The sequence below is a fragment of the Panulirus ornatus genome, chromosome 29 (assembly GCF_036320965.1).
Source record: "Panulirus ornatus isolate Po-2019 chromosome 29, ASM3632096v1, whole genome shotgun sequence".
Lineage (NCBI taxonomy): Eukaryota > Metazoa > Arthropoda > Malacostraca > Decapoda > Palinuridae > Panulirus > Panulirus ornatus.
Window position 1 is genome coordinate 21,373,174 of NC_092252.1, and position 22,287 is coordinate 21,395,460.

General features: G+C 41.6%; 1 protein-coding gene across 3 annotated transcripts in view; it reads right to left on the reverse strand.

The window, feature by feature from the left end:
* Positions 1 to 22,287, reverse strand: part of LOC139758184 (gamma-interferon-inducible lysosomal thiol reductase-like) — an 88,294-nt gene that overhangs the window by 41,890 nt on the left and 24,117 nt on the right. For all 3 annotated transcript variants that reach the window (XM_071679395.1, XM_071679394.1, XM_071679393.1), the window contains exon 3: positions 4,161 to 4,334. In XM_071679395.1, the coding sequence (XP_071535496.1) occupies positions 4,161 to 4,334 (174 nt within the window). The remainder of the gene's footprint in view (positions 1 to 4,160; positions 4,335 to 22,287) is intronic.

Genomic DNA, 22,287 nt, shown 5'->3' on the forward strand with positions numbered 1-22,287 from the left:
CCCCCCGCTCCCTTCCCTTGTAGTAGCCTTCTACGACACGCAGGGAATACGTGGGAAATATTCTTTCTCCCCTATCCCCAGGGATATATATATATATATTTTTTTTTTTTTTTTTATACTTTGTCGCTGTCTCCCGCGTTTGCGAGGTAGCGCAAGGAAACAAACGAAAGGAATGGCCCAACCCCCCCCCATACACATGTATATACATACGTCCACACACGCAAATATACATACCTACACAGCCTTCCATGGTTTTCCCCAGACGCTTCACATGCCCTGATTCAATCCACTGACAGCACGTCAACCCCGGTATACCACATCGCTCCAATTCACTCTATTCCTTGCCCTCCTTTCACCCTCCTGCATGTTCAGGCCCCGATCACACAAAATCTTTTTCACTCCATCTTTCCACCTCCAATTTGGTCTCCCTCTTCTCCTCGTTCCCTCCACCTCCGACACATATATCCTCTTGGTCAATCTTTCCTCACTCATTCTCTCCATGTGCCCAAACCACTTCAAAACACCCTCCTCTGCTCTCTCAACCACGCTCTTTTTATTTCCACACATCTCTCTTACCCTTACGTTACTCACTCGATCAAACCACCTCACACCACACATTGTCCTCAAACATCTCATTTCCAGCACATCCATCCTCCTGCGCACAACTCTATCCATAGCCCACGCCTCGCAACCATACAACATTGTTGGAACCACTATTCCTTCAAACATACCCATTTTTGCTTTCCGAGATAATGTTCTCGACTTCCACACATTCTTCAAGGCCCCCAGAATTTTCGCCCCTTCCCCCACCCTATGATCCACTTCCGCTTCCATGGTTCCATCCGCTGCCAGATCCACTCCCAGATATCTAAAACACTTCACTTCCTCCAGTTTTTCTCCATTCAAACTCACCTCCCAATTGACTTGACCCTCAACCCTACTGTACCTAATAACCTTGCTCTTATTCACATTTACTCTTAACTTTCTTCTTCCACACACTTTACCAAACTCAGTCACCAGCTTCTGCAGTTTCTCACATGAATCAGCCACCAGCGCTGTATCATCAGCGAACAACAACTGACTCACTTCCCAAGCTCTCTCATCCCCAACAGACTTCATACTTGCCCCTCTTTCCAAAACTCTTGCATTTACCTCCCTAACAACCCCATCCATAAACAAATTAAACAACCATGGAGACATCACACACCCCTGCCGCAAACCTACATTCACTGAGAACCAATCACTTTCCTCTCCTCCTACACGTACACATGCCTTACATCCTCGATAAAAACTTTTCACTGCTTCTAACAACTTGCCTCCCACACCATATATTCTTAATACCTTCCACAGAGCATCTCTATCAACTCTATCATATGCCTTCTCCAGATCCATAAATGCTACATACAAATCCATTTGCTTTTCTAAGTATTTCTCACATACATTCTTCAAAGCAAACACCTGATCCACACATCCTCTACCACTTCTGAAACCACACTGCTCTTCCCCAATCTGATGCTCTGTACATGCCTTCACCCTCTCAATCAATACCCTCCCATATAATTTACCAGGAATACTCAACAAACTTATACCTCTGTAATTTGAGCACTCACTCTTATCCCCTTTGCCTTTGTACAATGGCACTATGCACGCATATATATATATATATATATATATATATATATATATATATATACAATTTTATTCATACTGTCTGCCTATATTCATTCCCACTGCCACCCCACCACACATGAAATAACAACCCCCTCCCCTGCACACGCACGAGGTAGTGCTAGGAAAAGACAACAAAGGCCACATTCGTTCACACTTAGTCTCTAGCTGTCATGTAATATTGCAATGAAACCAAAGCTCCCTTTCCACATCCAGGCCCCACAGAGCTTTCCATGGTTTACCCCAGACGCTTCACATGCCCTGGTTCAGTCCATTGACAGCACGTCGACCCCGGTATATCACATCGTTCCAATTCACTCTATTCCTTGCAAACCTTTCACCCTCCTGCATGTTCAGGCCCCGATCACTCAAAATCTTTTTCACTCCATCTTTCCACCTCCAATTTGGTCTCCCACTTCTACTCGTTCCCTCCACTTCTGACACATATATCCTCTTGGTCAATCTTTCCTCACTCATTCTCTCCATGTGACCAAACCATTTCAAAACACCCTCTTCTGCTCTCTCAACCACACTCTTTTTATTACCAAACATCTCTCTTACCCTATTATTACTTACTCGATCAAACCACCTCACACCACATATTGTCCTCAAACATCTCATTTCCAGCACATCCACCCTCCTCCCTACAACTCTATCTATAGCCCATAAATAAGACAGAACCAAATATTATACCAATGAAAAACTAAAGCATACACATACCAGGAAATAGAAAATTCTATAATGCAACAACTTCTAACAATAAACACAAAAACTAACAAACTGAATCCTGATGCAGTCTTCTCTTCATGGGAAACGTACATTCTTGAGGGCATTCTCTTTCAAGCTAATCTGGTCTCATTCACATTAAAATCTGCTTTGGAGATAACTGTCTTCTCAATCATAGTCTCAAGGATTCTCAAGAAATTTTTCGCAACAATGACATCAGCAGAAGTAACCTCACCAGTCATCTTGATGTTGTGGTAATTGTAAAATATCCTAAAACTTACAAACCAACCAAGAATTCCTTGAAATGTCTTCAATGCTTTTCACTCAACTGCCAAGTCATCATATATGCTCTGAGCTTTTGCTTGCATCATAAGCATGCTAATGGACACAATTTAATGAGTTTGGTGATCAATTCATGAGCTCAACATTCACGCCTTTATCTCAATAATCAAAGTAACGGAAAACTAGGGCTTGCACTGATTAATGTTCTATTCTTAGCACTCTCCTTGATCTCTGCACTACCATGCACAGTCCATTATCTAGATTCACTAAGTCCTAGGGCAAACTTAATATCAGCTGTTCATTCATTTCTTTCACAAATTTTGAACGCATCCATCTTAACCTCAGTGGTGATGGCCTTCTTAACACCACTGGTACCAGGAGAACTTAAAAGATGCTTTGGTGGCATGATGCAAGAGGAAAACATGCTTAATATACAGTATACTGCAACACAAAATATACAACTGTAGCACTCCAAAACTATAGAATGCATCCATGTCATACATACGCATGCCTTTTGTACCGCACTGGCAATAACTTATACACCAACATGCTACCAGCCCATTGATGACAGCATTATTCCAAACTTATGCCCATGTAAATAAAAAAAATGCAAATGGACCTTGTGTATTATTCTAGAAATGGCATAAATCAAAAATGCATAAATTGGGAAGTCCTGATATTAGGTTTAGCTGTGAAAAGAGATAAGTTATATAAGTGTGAGTTTAAAATTAGAGAAATTTCAAGAAGTGAAGTGCTTCAGATACCTGGAAGTGGATATGGCAGCAAATGGAGCCATGGGAGATAAAGTTACCCAAATGATGAGTAAAGGGGTAAAGGTCTTGGGTGCCCCAAGCATTGTTTGGAAAGAGAGGCCACTGTCTTTTCAGGCAAAGGAGGGTTTGTTTGATGGTATCATAGTTCCATCAGTGCTGTATGGGTGTGAGGCATGGGCCTTGGGTAAAAATGTAAATAATAGGGTAAATGTGATGAAAATGAAAAGTGTGAGGACAGAACATAGTGTGAGCAGCATTAATCAAAAAACAAACAATGAACATGGTAAGAGAGAGTAGTGGAAGTAAGACAATGATGCATGAGAGAACTGAAGAGGATGTGCTGAAATTGTTTGGACATATGGAGGAGATCCTTGAGGAAATAATGACAAACAGTATATACTTCTCTGTGGTAAGTAACACTCCTAAAGTCTTTATCATCCCTGGCTTTATGCTGATTCTATGAATGCTGCTATATGAAGTGACAAACGGTAATCATGGAAATCAAGCAATTTCATAAAAAAAAAAAATTTCCTCATATGTCACTGCCATTTCCCACTTGACACCATAAACACAGCTTTCTTTTTCAGCAAAAACCTAATACACCCAGAGACATGTAAATGGTCTGAGCAAAAAAACTGTTAGGTTTAAATAAATGACACTGAAAAACTCTTAAATTCTTTAAGCCTCACATTACCACACCATCATACTGACCTTCTGTCCAGCTTTCATAGGCTGGTTGTTTTTATCAATCATGCAGTGGATGACTGATAACTGCTTCTCCTCATCCTTAATGACATTTGTGACACAGGCATGTACCAAGTTAGCTTTACATTCCAACTGTCCATGCTGGCATTCAAATGTATATTTCCCATCCTTTTCATGAGTCTGGAAAGATAAAGTTTAAACAACATACTTCTAATGGCAACTTTTGTTTGTAGCATATAAAGCTCAACAAATTTAGTTATACATTTCTTCAACAATTCATAAATCATCTATGGCTTACACCAAATGTTCAGTGAAAACCATCAATCACTGAACTGCAAGAATTATATCTTTCTGTCCTTCACCTCATTTCTAAATCCCACAGATAAGATTATCTAAAGAAATACATCTGGAAGACTGATACATAAAAATTATAGTTTCTCTTACAAGAACTACATCAGGCAAGGGTAAGGAAAAATATGTGAAAGTATGTTTACGCTACTAATATTTGATACTCTGACAACACATTCCTCAAAATTTAATACCAGACTATAAGACTACTCAGATATATGAATATAAGTATTGTAGTAAAAGCTTTGCGGAAGATGAAAGCCGGCAAGGCAGCATGTTTGGATGGTATTGCAGTGGAATTCATTAAAAAAGGGGGTGACTGTATTGCTGACTGGTTGGTAAGGTTATTTAATGTATGTATGATTCATGGTGTGGTGCCTGAGGATTGGCGGAATGCTTGCATAGTGCCATTGTACAAAGGCAAAAAGGACAAAGGTGAGTGCTCAAAATACAGAGGTATAAGTTTATTGAGTATTCCTGGGAAATTATATGGGAGGGTATTGATTGAGAGGGTGAAGGCATGTACAGAGCATCAGATTGGGGAAGAGCAGTGTGGTTTCAGAAGTGGTAGAGGATGTGTGGATCAGGTGTTTGCTTTGAAGAGTGTATGTGAGAAATACTTAGAAAAGCAAATGGATTTGTATGTAGCATTTATGGATTTGGAAAAGGCATATGATGGAGTTGATAAGAGATGCTCTGTGGAAGGTATTAAGAATATATGGTGTGGGAGGCAAGTTGTTAGAAGCAGTGAAAAGTTTTTATCGAGGATGTAAGGCATGTGTGCGTGCAGGAAGAGAGGAAAGCGATTGATTCTCAGTGAATGTAGGTTTGCGGCAAGGGTGTGTGATGTCTCCATGGTAGTTTAATTTGTTTATGGATGGAGTTATTAGGGAGGTGAATGTAAGAGTTTTGGAAAAGGGGACAAGTATGCAGTCTGTTGTGGATGCGAGAGCTTGGGAAGTGAGTCAGTTGATGTTTGCTGATGATACAGCACTGGTGGCTGATTCATGTGAGAAACTCCAAAAGCTGGTGACTGAGTTTGGTAAAGTGTGTGAAAGAAGAAAGCTAAGAGTAAATGTGAATAAGAGCAAGGATATTAGGTACAGTAGGGTTGAGGGTCAAGTCAATTGGGAGGTAAGTTTGAATGGAGAAAAACTGGGGGAAGTGAAGTGTTTTAGATATCTGGGAGTGGATTTGGCAGCGGATGGAACCATGGAAGCGGAAGTGAATCAAAGGGTGGGGAAGGGGGTGAAAATTCTGGGAGCCTTGAAGAATGTGTGGAAGTCGAGAACATTATCTCGGAAAGCAAAAATGGCTATGCTTGAAGGAATAGTGGTTCCAACAATGTTGTATGGTTGCGAGTCGTGGGCTATGGATAGAGTTGTGCGCAGGAGGGTGGATGTGCTGGAAATGAGATGTTTGAGGGCAATATGTGGTGTGAGGTGGTTTGGTCGAGTAAGTAATAATAGGGTAAGAGAGATGTATGGGACCAAAAAGAGTGTGGTTGAGAGAGCAGAAGAGGGTGTTTTGAAATTATTTGGTCACATGGAGAGAATGAGTTAGGAAAGATTGACAAAGAGGATATATGTGTCAGAGGTGGAGGGAACAAGGAGAAGTGGGAGACCAAATTGGAGGTGGAAAGATGGAGTGAAAAAGATTTTGAGTGATCAGGGCCTGAACATGCACAAGGGTGAAAGGCGTGCAAGGAATAAAGTGAATTGGAACGATGTGGTATACCGGGGTCGGCGCACTGTCAATGGATTGAACCAGGGCATGTGAAATGTCTGGGATAAACCATGGAAAGCTCTGTGGGGCCTGGATGTGGAAAGGGAGCTGTGGTTTCGGTGCATTATTACATGACAGCTAGAGACTGAGTGTGAACGAATGGGGCCGTTGTCGTCTTTTCCTAGCGCTACCTCGCACACATTTGGGGGGAGGGGGTTGTTATTTCATGTGTGGCGAGGTGGTGATGGGAATGAATAAAGGCAGACAGTAAGAATTATGTACATGTGTATATATGTATATGTCTGTGTGTGTGTATATACATGTATACATTGAGATGTATAGGTATGTATATTTGTGCGTGTGGTCGTGTATGTATATACGTGTGTATGTGGGTGGGTTGGGCCATTCTTTCGTCTGTTTCCTTGCGCTACCTCGCTAATGCGGGAGACAGCGACAAAGCAAAATAAATAATATAAATAAATAATATAAGTGCTTTATGAGGTCTACCATCTAGTTACAGTACAAAATGCTCTCTTGTAATCTGCAAAGCCAATCCCCCTGAAAGTTAATATACACACATATACAACTGCATTATTGCACAATACAGCTGTGGCTTAACTTACACTCATAATGAATAACACAAACAATCCATGAAGCCCAGTGCTCCGTTCTTTTTTTTTTTTTTTTGTCGCTGTCTCCCGCGTTTGCGAGGTAGCGCAAGGAAACAGACGAAAGAAATGGCCCAACCCACCCCCATACACATGTATATACATATGTCCACACACGCAAATATACATACCTACACAGCTTTCCATGGTTTACCCCAGACACTTCACATGCCCTGATTCAATCCACTGACAGCACGTCAACCCCAGTATACCACATCGATACAATTCACTCTATTCCTTGCACGCCTTTCACCCTCCTGCATGTTCAGGCTCCGATCACACAAAATCTTTTTCACTCCATCTTTCCACCTCCAATTTGGTCTCCCACTTCTCCTCGTTCCCTCCACCTCCGACACATATATCCTCTTGGTCAATCTTTCCTCACTCATTCTCTCCATGTGCCCAAACCATTTCAAAACACCCTCTTCTGCTCTCTCAACCACGCTCTTTTTATTTCCACACATCTCTCTTACCCTTACGTTACTTACTCGATCAAACCACCTCACACCACACATTGTCCTCAAAACATCTCATTTCCAGCACATCCATCCTCCTGCGCACAACTCTATCCATAGCCCATGCCTCGCAACCATACAACATTGTTGGAACCACTATTCCTTCAAACATACCCAATTTTGCTTTCCGAGATAATGTTCTCGACTTCCACACATTCTTCAAGGCTCCCAGGATTTTCGCCCCCTCCCCCACCCTATGATCCACTTCCGCTTCCATGGTTCCATCCACTGCCAGATCCACTCCCACATATCTAAAACACTTTACTTCCTCCAGTTTTTCTTCATTCAAACTTACCTCCCAATTGACTTGACCCTCAACCCTATTGTACCGAATTACCTTGCTCTTATTCACATTTACTCTTAACTTTCTTCTTTCACACACTTTACCAAACTCAGTCACCAGCTTCTGCAGTTTCTCACATGAATCAGCCACCAGCGCTGTATCATCAGCGAACAACAACTGACTCACTTCCCAAGCTCTCTCATCCCCAACAGACTTCATACTTGCCCCTCTTTCCAAAACTCTTGCATTCACCTCCCTAACAACCCCATCCATAAACAAATTAAACAACCATGGAGACATCACACACCCCTGCCGCAAACCTACATTCACTGAGAACCAATCACTTTCCTCTCTTCCTACACGTACACATGCCTTACATCCTCGATAAAAACTTTTCACTGCTTCTAACAACTCCGTTCTACTTCAGCTAAATATTGTAGTTTCTACAAGTTACCTCCATCCAAAAATCTAAACTAGGATTTCCATACATATTCACATGATATGTGAGAATATACATGAATGAAATGGGAGACAGTGCATAGTTAATTCAATCCAAATAAACTGGACTGAAAGGAATAACACAAAATGGAAAAATTAGCATTAAAGAAAACATTAACTATATACTGCTTATCATAAACACATATTTTCTGTTTGTCACTGTTCTGGCTGCAATTTTCTGATGACCTTCACTACAAGTGTGGTTTTTCTATGAATCTCCATAATCTAGATTCTCAATCAGGACTCCCTACACATGTCTGTTTTTTTAAGAAGAGCCTCAACATGCCAGCAACAGACTACCACAAATATGAAATACATGGCTCTGGCACTCTGGCCATTCAGTTTTTTCATATAATTACCAAAAAAAATTACCCTAACTGTCAATATACAAGGGTATCAGGTATGAGGAGCATTCTTGGTCTAAAGAGTAAAATTGCACATGTTTTACATGAGTTTTTATGGTCACTTTGGGAGCATATGCTCTATAAAAAAAAAGTACCTCAACCATGCAGTTTTCTATCATGACCAATAGAGAACCGCAGAAAACAGAATCATAACAATCACTGGCTGCCTAGCTGCCACACATATTCAACACCTGCATAATGAAAGAAACATACTTCTAATACAAACCCACCTCAGTATGCTTAGCACTCAGTTCTTTGCAACAACAAGGGACTTTCCTCATCCAAGTTACTCCACCATCCACCACCAATCCCAAGTAGAAATAAAAAGTTTATCCCTGCCTCACACTTCAGCAACCTACTAAACTCACACATCCCCCATGCCCAAGAAACATAAACTAACAAAAGATATTGTTATTCATATTTATGTATTATACTCTGTCACTGTCTCCTGCATCAACGAGGTACCACAAGGAAACAGACGAAAGAACGGCCAACCCACCCACATACACATGTATATACATACACGTCCACACATATACATACCTATACATCTCAACGTATACATATATATACACACACAGACATATACATATATACAAATGTACATAATTCATACTGTCTGCCCTTATTCATTCCCGTCGCCACCCCGCCACACATGAAATAACAACCCCCTCCCCCCACATGTGCGTGAGGTAGCGCTCGGAAAAGCCAACAAAGGGCCACATTCGATCACACTCACTCTCTAGCTGTCATGTATGATGCACCAAAACCACAGCTCCCTTTCCACATCCAGGCCCCACAGAACTTTCCATGGTTTACCCCAGACGCTTCACATGCATTGATAGCACGTCGACCCCGGTATACAACATCGACTCCAATTCCCTCTATTCCTTGCACGCCTTTCACCCTCCTGCAAGTTCAGGCCCAGATCACTCAAAAATCTTTTTCACTCCATCTTTTTACCTCCAATTTGGTCTCCCACTTCTCCTTGTTCTCTCCACCTCTGACACATTTATCCTCTTGGTCAATCTTTCCTCACTCATTCTCTCCATGTGACCAAACCATTTCAAAACACCTTCTTCTGCTCTCTCAACCACACTCTTTTTACCACCAAACATCTCTCTTATCCTTTCATTACTTACTTGATCAAACCACATCACACCACATATTGTCCTCGGACATCTCATTTCCAGCACATCCACCCTCCTCCGCACAACTCTATCTATAGCCCACACCTTGCAACCATATATCATTGTTGGAACCACCATTCCTTCAAACATACCCATTTTTGCTTTCCAAGAAAACATTCTAATTTCCACACATTCTTCAATGCTCCCAGAACTTTCGCCCCCTCCACCACCCTATGATTCCCTTCGGCTCCCATAGTTCCATCTGCTGCCAAATCCACTCCCAGATATCTAAAACACTTCACTTCCTCCAGCTTTTCTCCATTCAAACTTACCTCCCAATTGACTTGTCCCTCAACCCTACTGTACCTAATAACCTTGCTCTTATTCACATTTACTCTCAGGTTTCTTCTTTCAAACACTTTACCAAACTCAGTCACCAGCTTCTGCAGTTTCTCATCCAAATCAGCCACCAGTGCTGTATCATCAGCGAACAACAACTGACTCACTTCCCAAGCTCTCTCATCCACAACAGACTGCATACTCGCCCCTCTTTCCAAAACTCTTGCATTCACCTCCCTTACAACCCCATCCATTAACAAATTAAACAATCATGGAGACATCACACACCCCTGCCGCAAACAAACATTCACTGAGAACCAATCAATTTCCTCTTTTCCTACACGTATACATGCCTTACATCCTCGATAAAAACTTTTCACTGCTTCTTACAACTTGCCTCCCACACCATATATTCTTAATACCTTCCACAGAGCATCTCTATCAACTCTTATCATATGCCTTCTCCATATCCATAAATGCCACATACAAATCCATTTGCTTTTTTAAGTATTTCTCACATACATTCTTCAAAGCAAACACCTGATCCACACATCCTCTACCACTTCTGAAACCGCACTGCTCTTCCCCAATCTGATGCTCTGTACATGCCTTCACCCTCTCAATCAATACCCTCCCATATAATTTCCCAGGAATACTCACTCAACAAACTTATACCTCTGTAATTTGAGCACTCACTTTTATCCCCTTTGCCTTTGTACAATGGCACTATGCAAGCATTCCGCCAATTCTCAAGCACCTCACCATAAGTCATACATACATTAAATAAACCTTACCAACCAGTCAACAATATAGTCACCCCTTTTTAATAAATTCCACTGCAATACCATCCAAACCCGCTGCCTTGCTGGCTTTCATCTTCCGTAAAGCTTTTACTACCTCTTCTCTGTTTACCAAATCATTCTCCCCAACCCTCTCACTTTGCACACCACCTCAACCAAAATACCCTATATCTGCCCCTCTATCATCAAACGCATTCAACAAAACTTCAAAATACTCACTCCATCTCCTTACATCACCACTACTTGTTATCACCTCCCCATTAGCCCCCTTCACTGATGTTCCCATTTGTTCCCTTGTTTTACACACTTTATTTACCTCCTTCCAAAACATCTTTTTATTCTCCCTAAAATTTGATGATACTCTCTCACCCCAACTCTCATTTGCCCTCTTTTTCACCTGTTGCACCTTTCTCTTGACCTCCTGCCTCTCTCTTTTATACATCTCCCAGTCATTTGCATTATTTCCCTGCAAAAATCGTCCAAATGCCTCTCTCTTCTCTTTCACTAATAATCTTACTTCTTCATCCCACCTCTCACTACCCTTTCTAATCTGCCCACCTCCCATGCTTCTCTTGCCTCAAGCATCTTTTGCGCAAGCCATCACTGCTTCCCTAAATACATCCCATTCCACCCCCACTCCCCTTACATCCATTGTTATGAAATTAAGTTGTTTTGTGTGTATTGGATTATGTTATATTGTATACGGTCCACATCATAAAACAAGAACATGTCTAAGGCTTTGCCCATGAGAGCTTGAAGGGTTTGCAGTCAGGCATGGGTGGCATAACAGTTGGTAGGGAACCACTAACCAACAACATCTCGACTGTGACATCAGCATCTCATTTACATATTTCTTGTTCTCAGCCAATCAGAATTGAATGGAGTGATGGCTGGGAGGGAACTTCCAACCAATCACAGTAGAGTTGTGGGCCTATCCAGGTGACATCAGCATCTCATTTGCATATTTCTTTTTATCAGAACTGACCCTGTATAGAGGGGTCTAAAAAATACCTTGAGAAGTGTTGTAAGAGTCTGATTCCTACAGCTGGCAGCACCAAGATAGGTAATTTTCTCTTGCCCTTAATCTATATACGAGAACATCAGTGATGGGGGCAAATGGGGAGGTAATAACAAGTAGTGGTGAAGTGAGGTGTGAGTATTTTGAAGGTTTGTGGAATATGTCTGATGATAGGGTGGCAGATATGGGGTGTTTTGGTCAAGGTAGTGTGTGAAGTGAAAGAGGTTAGGGAGAATGGTTTGGTAAACAGAAAAGAGGTAGTGAAAGCTTTGCAATAGATGAAATCCGGCAAGGTGGCAGGTTCGGTTGGCATTGCAGTGGAATCTCTTAAAAATGGGGGTGACTGTGCTGTTGATTGGCTGGTAAGGATATTCAATGTATGTATGGTTCATGGTGAAGTGCCTGAGGACTGGCAGAATGCATGCATAGTGCCATTGTACAAAGGCAAAGGGGATAAAGGTCAGTGTTCAAATTACAGAGGTATACGTTTGTTGAGTATTCCTGGGAAATTATACGGGAGGATACTGACTGAGAGGGTAAAGGCAAGTATAGAGCATCAGATTGGTGAAGAGCAATGTGATTTCAGAAGTGGGAGAGGATGTGTGGATCAGGTGTTTGCTTTGAAGAATGTATGTGAGAAATACTTACAAAATAGATGGATTTGTATGTAACATTCATGGATCTGGAGAAGGCATATGATAGGGATGATAGAGATGCTTTGAGGATGGTATTAAGAGTATATGGTGTGGGAGGTAAGTTGCTAGAAGCAGTGAAAAGTTTTTACCAAGGAAGGCAGGTGAACAAGTAGGAAGAGAGGAAACTGATTGGTTCCCAGTGAATGTCGGTTTACAGCAGGGGCGCATGATGTCTCCATGGTTGTTTAACTTGTTTATGGATGGGGTGGTTAGGGAAGTGAATGCAAGAGTTTTGGAGAGGGGCAAGCTCCTCACAGAACCTGCTCTTGTGGGGATTGTGGATAAGTTGCCTGTCTCAGGAGTGGAATTTGTGTTAGGCAATGACCAAGCAGTAGGAAAAATGAGTCCAGAGCCAGTATTGTCTGTAAGACCAGAGGAGTAAAAGGAGACAAAGCAACTTGAGGAAGAGTTACCACAGTTATTCCCAATGAGCACAGTTACCAGGTCCATGACAGTTAGTAAGGCAGACTGTGTGCTTGAGGAGACTGGGGTAGAGACAGAGAGAGTGAGGACACCCTCTGAGGCTGAAACCAGTGAGGTGGAACTGTATGATACCTTCTTTGCTGGTTTGGAATCCGAACAAGGATTAGTGGGTGAGGCCAAACCAAAGTTCAAAAAATTTTTTGCATCTGCTGAAGAATCTGCTAGCAGTTATTATATTCGGGATGGGTTGCTAAAGAGGGAATAGTGTCCAGTGTCATGCAGTGGGGAAGACAAAGAGTGGCAGTCAGTCCACCAGACTGTGGTGCCACGACCCTACAGAAGGGAGATTTTGAAGTTTGCACATGACCCGAGCTTCGTTGGGTGAGAAAGACCCTGGACTGAGTGTGGCAGAATGTGTACAGGCCTGGTGTTTCCCATGATGTTGCTCAATGTCTAAAGATGTGTTACACATGTCAAGTGATGGGAAAGCATTATTAAAAGCTTAAGGCTGTTCCCTTAGTTCCTATTCCCCCATTTGAAGCTCCATTTGACCATGTTATATTTGACAATGTGGGCCCCTTGCCAAATACCTCATCTGGCATCTGTTACATTTTGAGAATTATTGATATAGCCACGAGATATCCCAAAGCAATACCTTTGAGAAGCATGAATGAAAACGAGAACTGCATAGCATCTAAACTAAGTTTGGATTACCCCTAAGAGGTGCAATCTGAGTTGGCTATTGGTAAGATTACTTCCACCGATCACCACCCTCAGAGTCAGGGTGCACTAGAACGATACCATTCCACACTAAAGTCCATGCTGAAAAAGTATGTGCCTGACAACACTAGAGCCTGGAATAAGGGAATGCCGTTCCTTTTGTCTGCCACCAGAGAAGTGCCGAATAAATCTCTAGGTTTCTTTCCCTTCATGCTGATGTTTGCCCACAGGGTCCAAGGGCCTCTTAAGTTACCGAAAGATGTATGGCTAACCAAGAGTGAGAGTGTTGAATTATTAGACACTCTCAGCGAGTAAGGAGAGACTACAAAAATGTTGGGAAGTAGCTCAGGAGAATTCAAGAGAGAATGAGGATCAAATGAAGAGATGGTATGACATATGGTCTCAATTAAGGAGTTTTGAGTTGGGTGACAAGGTGTTGCTTCTCTTACCACAACCAGGACAACCAATGGGAGCCCATTTTCAGGATCCATACACCATAATTAAGAGGGTAGGAAACTTAAATCATTTTGTCTCAACTCCTGATAGGCAGAGAGGGCACAGATTATGCCACACCAACATGCTTAAACCATATTTCAATCATGATTCTCCCCCTGTTAAGTAGTGTGCCAGTGTGTATGAACGATCTCCCAACAGGAGCTGTGTGTGACAAGGACGATTCAGCTATGGGTGCCCTGGAGATCTGGGGACCTGACAGAGGCACGGACAGGAAGCAGGAGGCGAAACTCTTGCACCTGAAGGAGGATCAACATTTGGAAATCACTGCCCTGCTGTCAAAATACCAAGAGGTTTTCTGAAGCACACCTGGACAGACCTCACTAATAAGCCATGATTTCGATGCGGGAGATGCCTGGTCAATTAAACAAGCTTCTTCACTTGTTGCATCCCTCGAAGACCGAGTCCCTAAACTTTGACGCTATCTGGTTCAAGCTCTACAAATTTTATATCTTCCTCCAACTATCTAAACTACTGCCATAAGTCTTTGGCATCCTTTCATCCACAATTCAAGATTCTCTTCCAAGGGGATTTCAACATTCCCCATAAAGAATGGCTGAATTCCTCCGATACTTATGGTGGTGGGATTCAAGCTCTCACCATCCACATTCTAAATGATTTAGAGCAAAATATCTTCCACCCCACTCATATTCCTGACTGCTCTGACCACTCTCTTAATATTCTGGACCTATTCTTCAACTTTAACTTTTTGCACTGTAAATACACAATCGTGCCCCCAACTGGTTCAGAAGACCACACTCTTATAGATGTATCTATTTCAACAGTACCTACCTCTCCAGCAACCCCTACCAAATGGAAATATTGGCTCCTCAACAAAGCTGACGGGATTAATCTACGAAAATTCTTTTCTGACTACCAGGTGGTGATGTTTCTGTCCCCTCCAAATGCATAGCAGAGATTACTGTTACAGGAATGGAGGCAACTTCTCCTTCCAATCCATGGTTCAACTGTTCCTGTTCTGAGGCCATTCAGGCAAGGAATCAAGCATATCAGGCTTGGAAGACTTTCCTTCCTCTAACTCCCATTCCACATTTATCATTGCCCATAGTCATTACAAATACGTTAACTACGAGGCAAAGCCTTCCTATATTCAAAGAAAGTGCAATAACCTCTCCTCATCATCCACTTAAAGGTTTCTGGCCTTTAGCTAAGGGCATCGCTAACAACTTCTGTTGCTCTACCTTCCCTTCACTTTTCCACTCTTACTGCACTTCAGTGAGCCAGCACTTCAGTGGTTGTCAAGTTGCACTCCTCTGACCCAGGCAGCCATCTTTTCCTTCTGCCTCACTCACACTTGGACTACTGGCATTCTGTCTTCAAACATACAATCTCTCCCTGTCACACATTACACTTGTCAACACTCAACTCACACAGCTCACTCTTCATAACTCTATATTTTCCGGTGGTGAGCGCTATGTGCCAGCCCTGCCTTTTGGCAAAATGGTAAGAACAACAATGGAAAGTCATAGTTAAGAATATCTAGGTAGAAACATTAGATAAAAGAAGATTTGCCCTCTACCAGTGACCTGTTCAAGGTGAGGCACTAAAGACTAAAAGCAGCACTGTAGTTCACTAGTTATGTAGAGAACTGCCATAGCCAACCCCATTAGGGAATTCCAGAAGGAAACAGGCAATAGAGATAAAGACAGATGGATAGACTGTACTACAGCTGTCTCTCCCTTAATCAAAGCAACTCTCTTTGGTTCCTAATTATCCTTTAACTCTATGTAGGATGAACCTAACATTCCTTCACTCTCTGATGCTTCTCTTACTAATCCTATGCCCCTTTCTGTAATTTCTTCTCGAATTGTCTGAAAGGCACATCTATCCTTAGACACAAGCAAGGATTATAGTTCTGATGGTATCCATCCCAATGTAGTGAAAGAGTGTGTCTCTGAACATGCAGCTGTGCTTACTCATGTTCCATTTTTCCTTATAAACCACAACTTTCCCTTCTTCTTGGAAGCATGCATTTGTATATCCCATCCCTAAGAAGGGTGACCGTTCTAACTCATCTAACTACTGTCCTGTTGCTCTGACATTCACTACTTCCAAAGTTTATGAATTCCTCCTCAACACCCATATCCTCAGACATCTTGAACCACACAATTTTCTTTCTGATCACCAGAATGGCTTCCATAAGGCGAGATCCACCAGCGATATTCTTTCCTATCTTACTAATGTACGGTCATCAATTCAAAAGAATTTTGGAGAATCCTAGTTAGTTGCCACTGATATATCCAAAGATTTTGGGTGTGGCATCAGGGTTTCCTCTCTAAGCTTCTCTCCTCTTTCCCTCTCTTGCTTTGCTCCCTCATACCTAGCTTCCTCTCTGGCAGATTTATCTCTATAGTTAATGATGTGTCAGCCTGTCCCCACATCAAGGGCAGAGTCCCTCAAGGTTCTTTCTGGTCTCCTGCATTTTTCTCCTTTTATCAAAAATCTCTTTTCTTCCACAAATAACCAAGTGTACTCACATGCTGATGACTCAACATACATTCTTCCACATCTTTCAATTCTGCTCCTTCTTCTCTCACTCGATCTGCATCTCATCAACACAAATTCTCCAGTAAACTCAGACTTCAACTGGACATCTCAGAGGGGTAGACAAAATCTAGTTAAGTTTAATGTCTCCAAGACCCAGTTTCTCCCCATCTCTCTAACAAAAATTCCTCTCAACTTTCCTCTTTCCTTTGATAGTTTTGTAATCTCCACCTCTTGAATCAATGAACATACTTAGTACTACTGTAACATCCACTCTATCTTGGAAACCCCACATTAAGGAAAAAACCATCTGCTTTTAAAATATTGGGAGTCCTGCTTAGATGCTGAAATTTCTTTTCTTCTGAACAGCCGCTGTTTACACAATGGATTGATCCATCCTTATATGGAATACTGCTCTCACATCCAAGGCAGTTCTAGCTCTGCACCTTTACTTGGACTATGGCATAATATTGGTCTACCTTACCTCTTCTATACATATTACTTTGGTTTTTCCTCCCGAAAGCAGGCTGCTTGTGTGTCCCCACCACTAGCTAGACAACACAATGCTTGGCAAGCTGTTGAGTCACATGATTACTGCATGGCTGTTGACAACTCAAAGGTGGGCTGTTTTGATAATTGTTTCTTTCCCTAAACCTCAAAGCTTTAGAACTCTTTACCCTCTTAAGTCTTTCCCAATAACTCTGACTTGGCACATTTTAAAAGACGGGTTTTTTCACTTCCTCAAAAATTCTCAAATATTTTTGTTGTCTATTCCTTTTCCCTTTCATTAACCTCTCTAAATTTCAATTAAAGACCAGCAAATTTCAATTAAGGACCAGCCTTTATGTGGACTTTTATCCATGACTGGAACCTCCAACACAAAGAAAAAGGTAGACGGAACATGGTTAATGCCTTTAAAACCAATTTCTACCAATTACCCTTTCAAAAACCTCTCATAACTTTCTGATCTCTTTTGAAGGATCTGTAATTCCACCACTTAACACAACGAATATACTTGGTGTCACAATAACATGTAACCTATCTTAGAAACTTCACATAGTGCAAAAAGCTTCTTATCTTCTGAACAATTGCTCTGTTTATATAATGGATTGATCCATCATTGTATGGAGTCCTCCTCTCATATCTACATACTTAATTGAGCGAGTCAAGTCTAGAGCAGTTCAGTTTATCAAATCTTCCAGTTTAAGCTCAAAATCTGACCCACTTGCCCAGCACCACAATGTTGGTTCATTCTTCCTCTTCTAAAGATGTTAATTTGTTTTTTCTCTAAAGAATTGCCTACTTGTGTGTCCTACCATAACCTACAACCCACAGACAGTATGAACCTCAACCCAAAGTGGTCTGCAAAACATGCTCTTTTGATTAAATATTGTACAATCTTTGTATAAAATCTTGGCCCTGCAAGGAGTTATTATCTTTTCCTACCTATGTGGCATTTCTGGTCCCCCACAGCTTCAATGGGCAGCACTGGGGTTGATCTTCATCCACTAGTTACACCTAACCCTGTGAGCAAAAAAGTCTCAAGAGAAAACTCCCTTTCACAACTATCAAGTTAGAAGAGCCTCTTGTCTAACATAATACCACTCATGATCAATGGCAAGCCTTGACTGACTGACACTCAATCCCAGAGTTTAAATCAGTAATGTCACTTTGAAACAACACCATTCTCTTCCTTACCCCTGTGCCATCCCCCTATTAGGGATCATAAATCCTCTATAAGATAGAAAAACATAACAAAATCAAAAAGAGAGAAGTAAATCCATGACCTACACAAACACTAGAGAAACTAACAGGTGATGATTATATGCTGGAATACTATGTATATAGTAACTAAACACATAGGAAATTCATGAACACATCAAATGAAGGTATAACAAGTGCAAATAAGTTCACAGAAGTGTTCATAAACACTAGCCAACCTTTATAATTCAAAAAGCAGTCTATTTGACAGACCCCAGTCTTAGATAAATCAGACAAGGATACTTATGTGTAAAAATGAAAAAAGCTGGAAAGCCACAGTTAGTCCAAGTTGCAGTCTGAATTATAAAAATGCATCTCCACTGATGACCTGTGGACAATGATATCACTGCTGAGTGAAAACTGTTGATTGGCTGCTAAGTACCTAAAAGATGTTTAACAGAAAGAGAATCATTTACCTCAAATGCAAAGAATGGAAGTTTAGAGGTTTCTTACCCCAAAATTTTTGAGGTATCTCATGGCTCATGGGTCAAACTAACCCTAAAGAGCAAGAAGATTTGAACTTCACTTTCCAGACACATCAACAAAATATTTACCAAAATGGCCTGCTTCTGAAGCCTTTGAACTTCCTAACCATAGCGTTTACTGACTTGCAAGAAAGACCATACCATTTTCAATCACTATAACCTAATCAGAGGAGCAAGAAGTTTGCATGTGTATATTCACTTAAAAACAGGCTGTTTATAAGAAAATGCAATCAAAATGAGCAATCACTTATACATTCATTAGATATTTATTTATCTATCATACTTTGTCACTGTCTCCCGCGTTAGCGAGGTAGCACAAGGAAACAGACAAAAAAATGACCCAACCCACCCACATACACATATATATACATACACATCCACACATGCACATATACATACCTATACAACTCAACATATAAATATATATACACACACAGAAATAAACATATATACACATGTACATAGTTCTTACTGTCTGCCCTTATTCATTCCTGTCGCCACCCCACCACACATGAAATGAAAACCCTCTCCCCCGCATGTGCACAAGGTAGCGCTAGGAAAAGACACAAAGGCCACATTCATTCACACTCAGTCTCTAGCTGTCATGTATAATGCACCGAAACCACAGCTCCCTTTCCACATCCAGGCCCCACAGAACTTTCCATGGTTTACCCCAGACGCTTCACATGCTCTGGTTCAATCCAATGACAGCATGTCAACCCCAGTATACAACATCGTTCCAATTCACTCTATTCCTTGCACGCCTTTCACCCTCCTGCATGTTCAGGCCCAAATCACTCCATCTTTCCACCTCCAATTTAGTCTCCCACCTCTCGTTCCCTCCACCTCTGACACTTATATCCTCTTTGTCAATCTTTTCTCACTCATTCTCTCCATGTGACCAAACCATTTCAAAACACCCTCTTTTGCTCTCTCAACCACACTCTTTTTATAACCACAAATCTCTCTTACCATTTCATTACTTACTCCATCAAGCCACCTCACACCACATATTGTCCTAAAACATCTCATTTCCAGCACATCCACCCTCCTCTGCACAACTCTATCTATAGCCCACGCCTCACAACCACATAACATTGTTGGAACCACTTCAAACATACCCAGTTTTGCTTTCCAAGATAAAGTTCTTGACTTCCACACATTTTTCAATGCTTCCAGAACTTTTCCCCCCTCCTCAACCCTATCTTTCACTTCTGCTTCCATGGTTCCATCTGCTGCCAAATCCACTACCAGATATCTGAAACACTTCACTTCCTCCAGTTTCTCTCCATTCAAACTTACCTCCCAATTGACTTGTCCTTCGACCCTACTGTACCTAATAACTTTGCTCTTATTCAAATTTACTCTCAGCTTTCTTCTTTCACACACTTTACCAAGCTCAGTCACCAGCTTCTGCAGTTTCTCATCCGAATCAGCCACCAGCGCTGTATCATCACCGAACAACAACTGACTCACTTCCCAAGCTCTCTCATCCACAACAGATGGCATACTTGCCCCTCTTTGCAAAACTCTTCCATTCACCTCCCTAACAACCCCATCCATAAACAAATTAAACAACCATAGAGACATCACGCACCCCTGCCACAAACCAACATTCACTGAGAACCAATCACTTTCCTCTCTTCCTACACGTACACATGCCTTACATCCTCGATAAAAACTTTTCACTGCTTCTAACAGCTTCTAATAACATACATTTTTCAAAGCAAACACCTGACCCATACATCCTCTACCACTTCTGACATCACAATGCTCTTCCCCAATCTGATGCTCTATACATGCCTTCACCCTCTCAATCAATACCCTCCCATATAATTCACCAGGAATACTCACTCAACAAACTTATACCTCTGTAATTTGAGCACTCACTCTTATCCCCTTTGCCTTTGTACAATGGCACTATGCAAGCATTCTGCCAGTCTTCAGGCACCTCACCATGAGTCATATATACATTGAATAACCTTACCAACCAGTCAACAATACAGTCACCACCTTTTTTAATAAATTCCACTGCAATACCATCCAAACCTGCTCCCTTGCCGGCTTTTATCTTCCGCAAAGCTTCTACTACCACTTCTCTGTTTACCAAATCATTCTCCCTAATCCTCTCACTTTGCACACCACCTCGACCAAAACACCCTATATCTGCCACTCTATTATCAAACACATTCAACAAACCTTCAAAATACTCACTTCATCTCCTTCTCACATCACCACTACTTGTTATCACCTCACCATTTGTCCCCTTCACTGATGTTCCCATTTGTTCCCTTGCTTATGCACTTTATTTACCTCTTTCCAAGACATCTTTTTATTCTCCCTAAAATCTAATGATACTCTCTCACCCCAACTCTCATTTGCCCTCTTTTTCACCTCTTGCACCTTTCTCTTAACCTCCTGCCTCTTTCTTTTACACATCTCCCACTCATTTGCATTATTCCCCTGCAAAAATCGTCCAAATGCCTCTCTCTTCTATTTCACTAATAATCTTACTTCTTCATCCCACCACTCACTAACCTTTCTAATCAGCCAACCTCCCACCTCTCTCATGCCACAAGCATCCCTTGCACAAGCCATCACTGCTTCCTTAAATACATCCCATTCCTCCCCCACTCCCCTTACCTCCTTTGTTCTCACCTTTTTCCATTCTGCACTCAGTCTCTCCTGGTACTTCCTCACACAAGTCTCCTTCCCAAGCTCACTTACTCTCACCACTCTCTTCATCCCAACATTCTCTCTTCTTTCCTGAAAACCTCTACAAATCTTCACCTTCACATCCACAAGATAATGATCAGACATCCCTCCAGTTGCACCTCTCAGCACATTAACATCCAAAAGTCTCTCGCACGCCTATCAATTAACACGTAATCCAATAATGCTCTCTGGCCATCTCTCCTACTTACATATGCATACTTATGTATATCTCTCTTTTTAAACCAGGTATTTCCAATCACCAGTCCTTTTTCAGCACATAAATCTACAAGCTCTTCACCATTTCCATTTACAATACTGAACATCCCATGTACACCAATTATTCCCTCAACTGCCACATTACTCACAATTGCATTCAAATCACCCATCATTATAACCCGGTCTTGCGCATGAAAACTACTAACATGCTCACTCAGCTGCTCCCAAAACACTTGCCTCTCATGATCTTTCTTCTCATGCCCAGGTGCATATGCACCAATAATCACCCATCTATCTCCATCAACTTTCAGTTTTACCCATATCAATCTAGAGTTTACTTTCTTACAGTCTATCACATACTCCCACAACTCC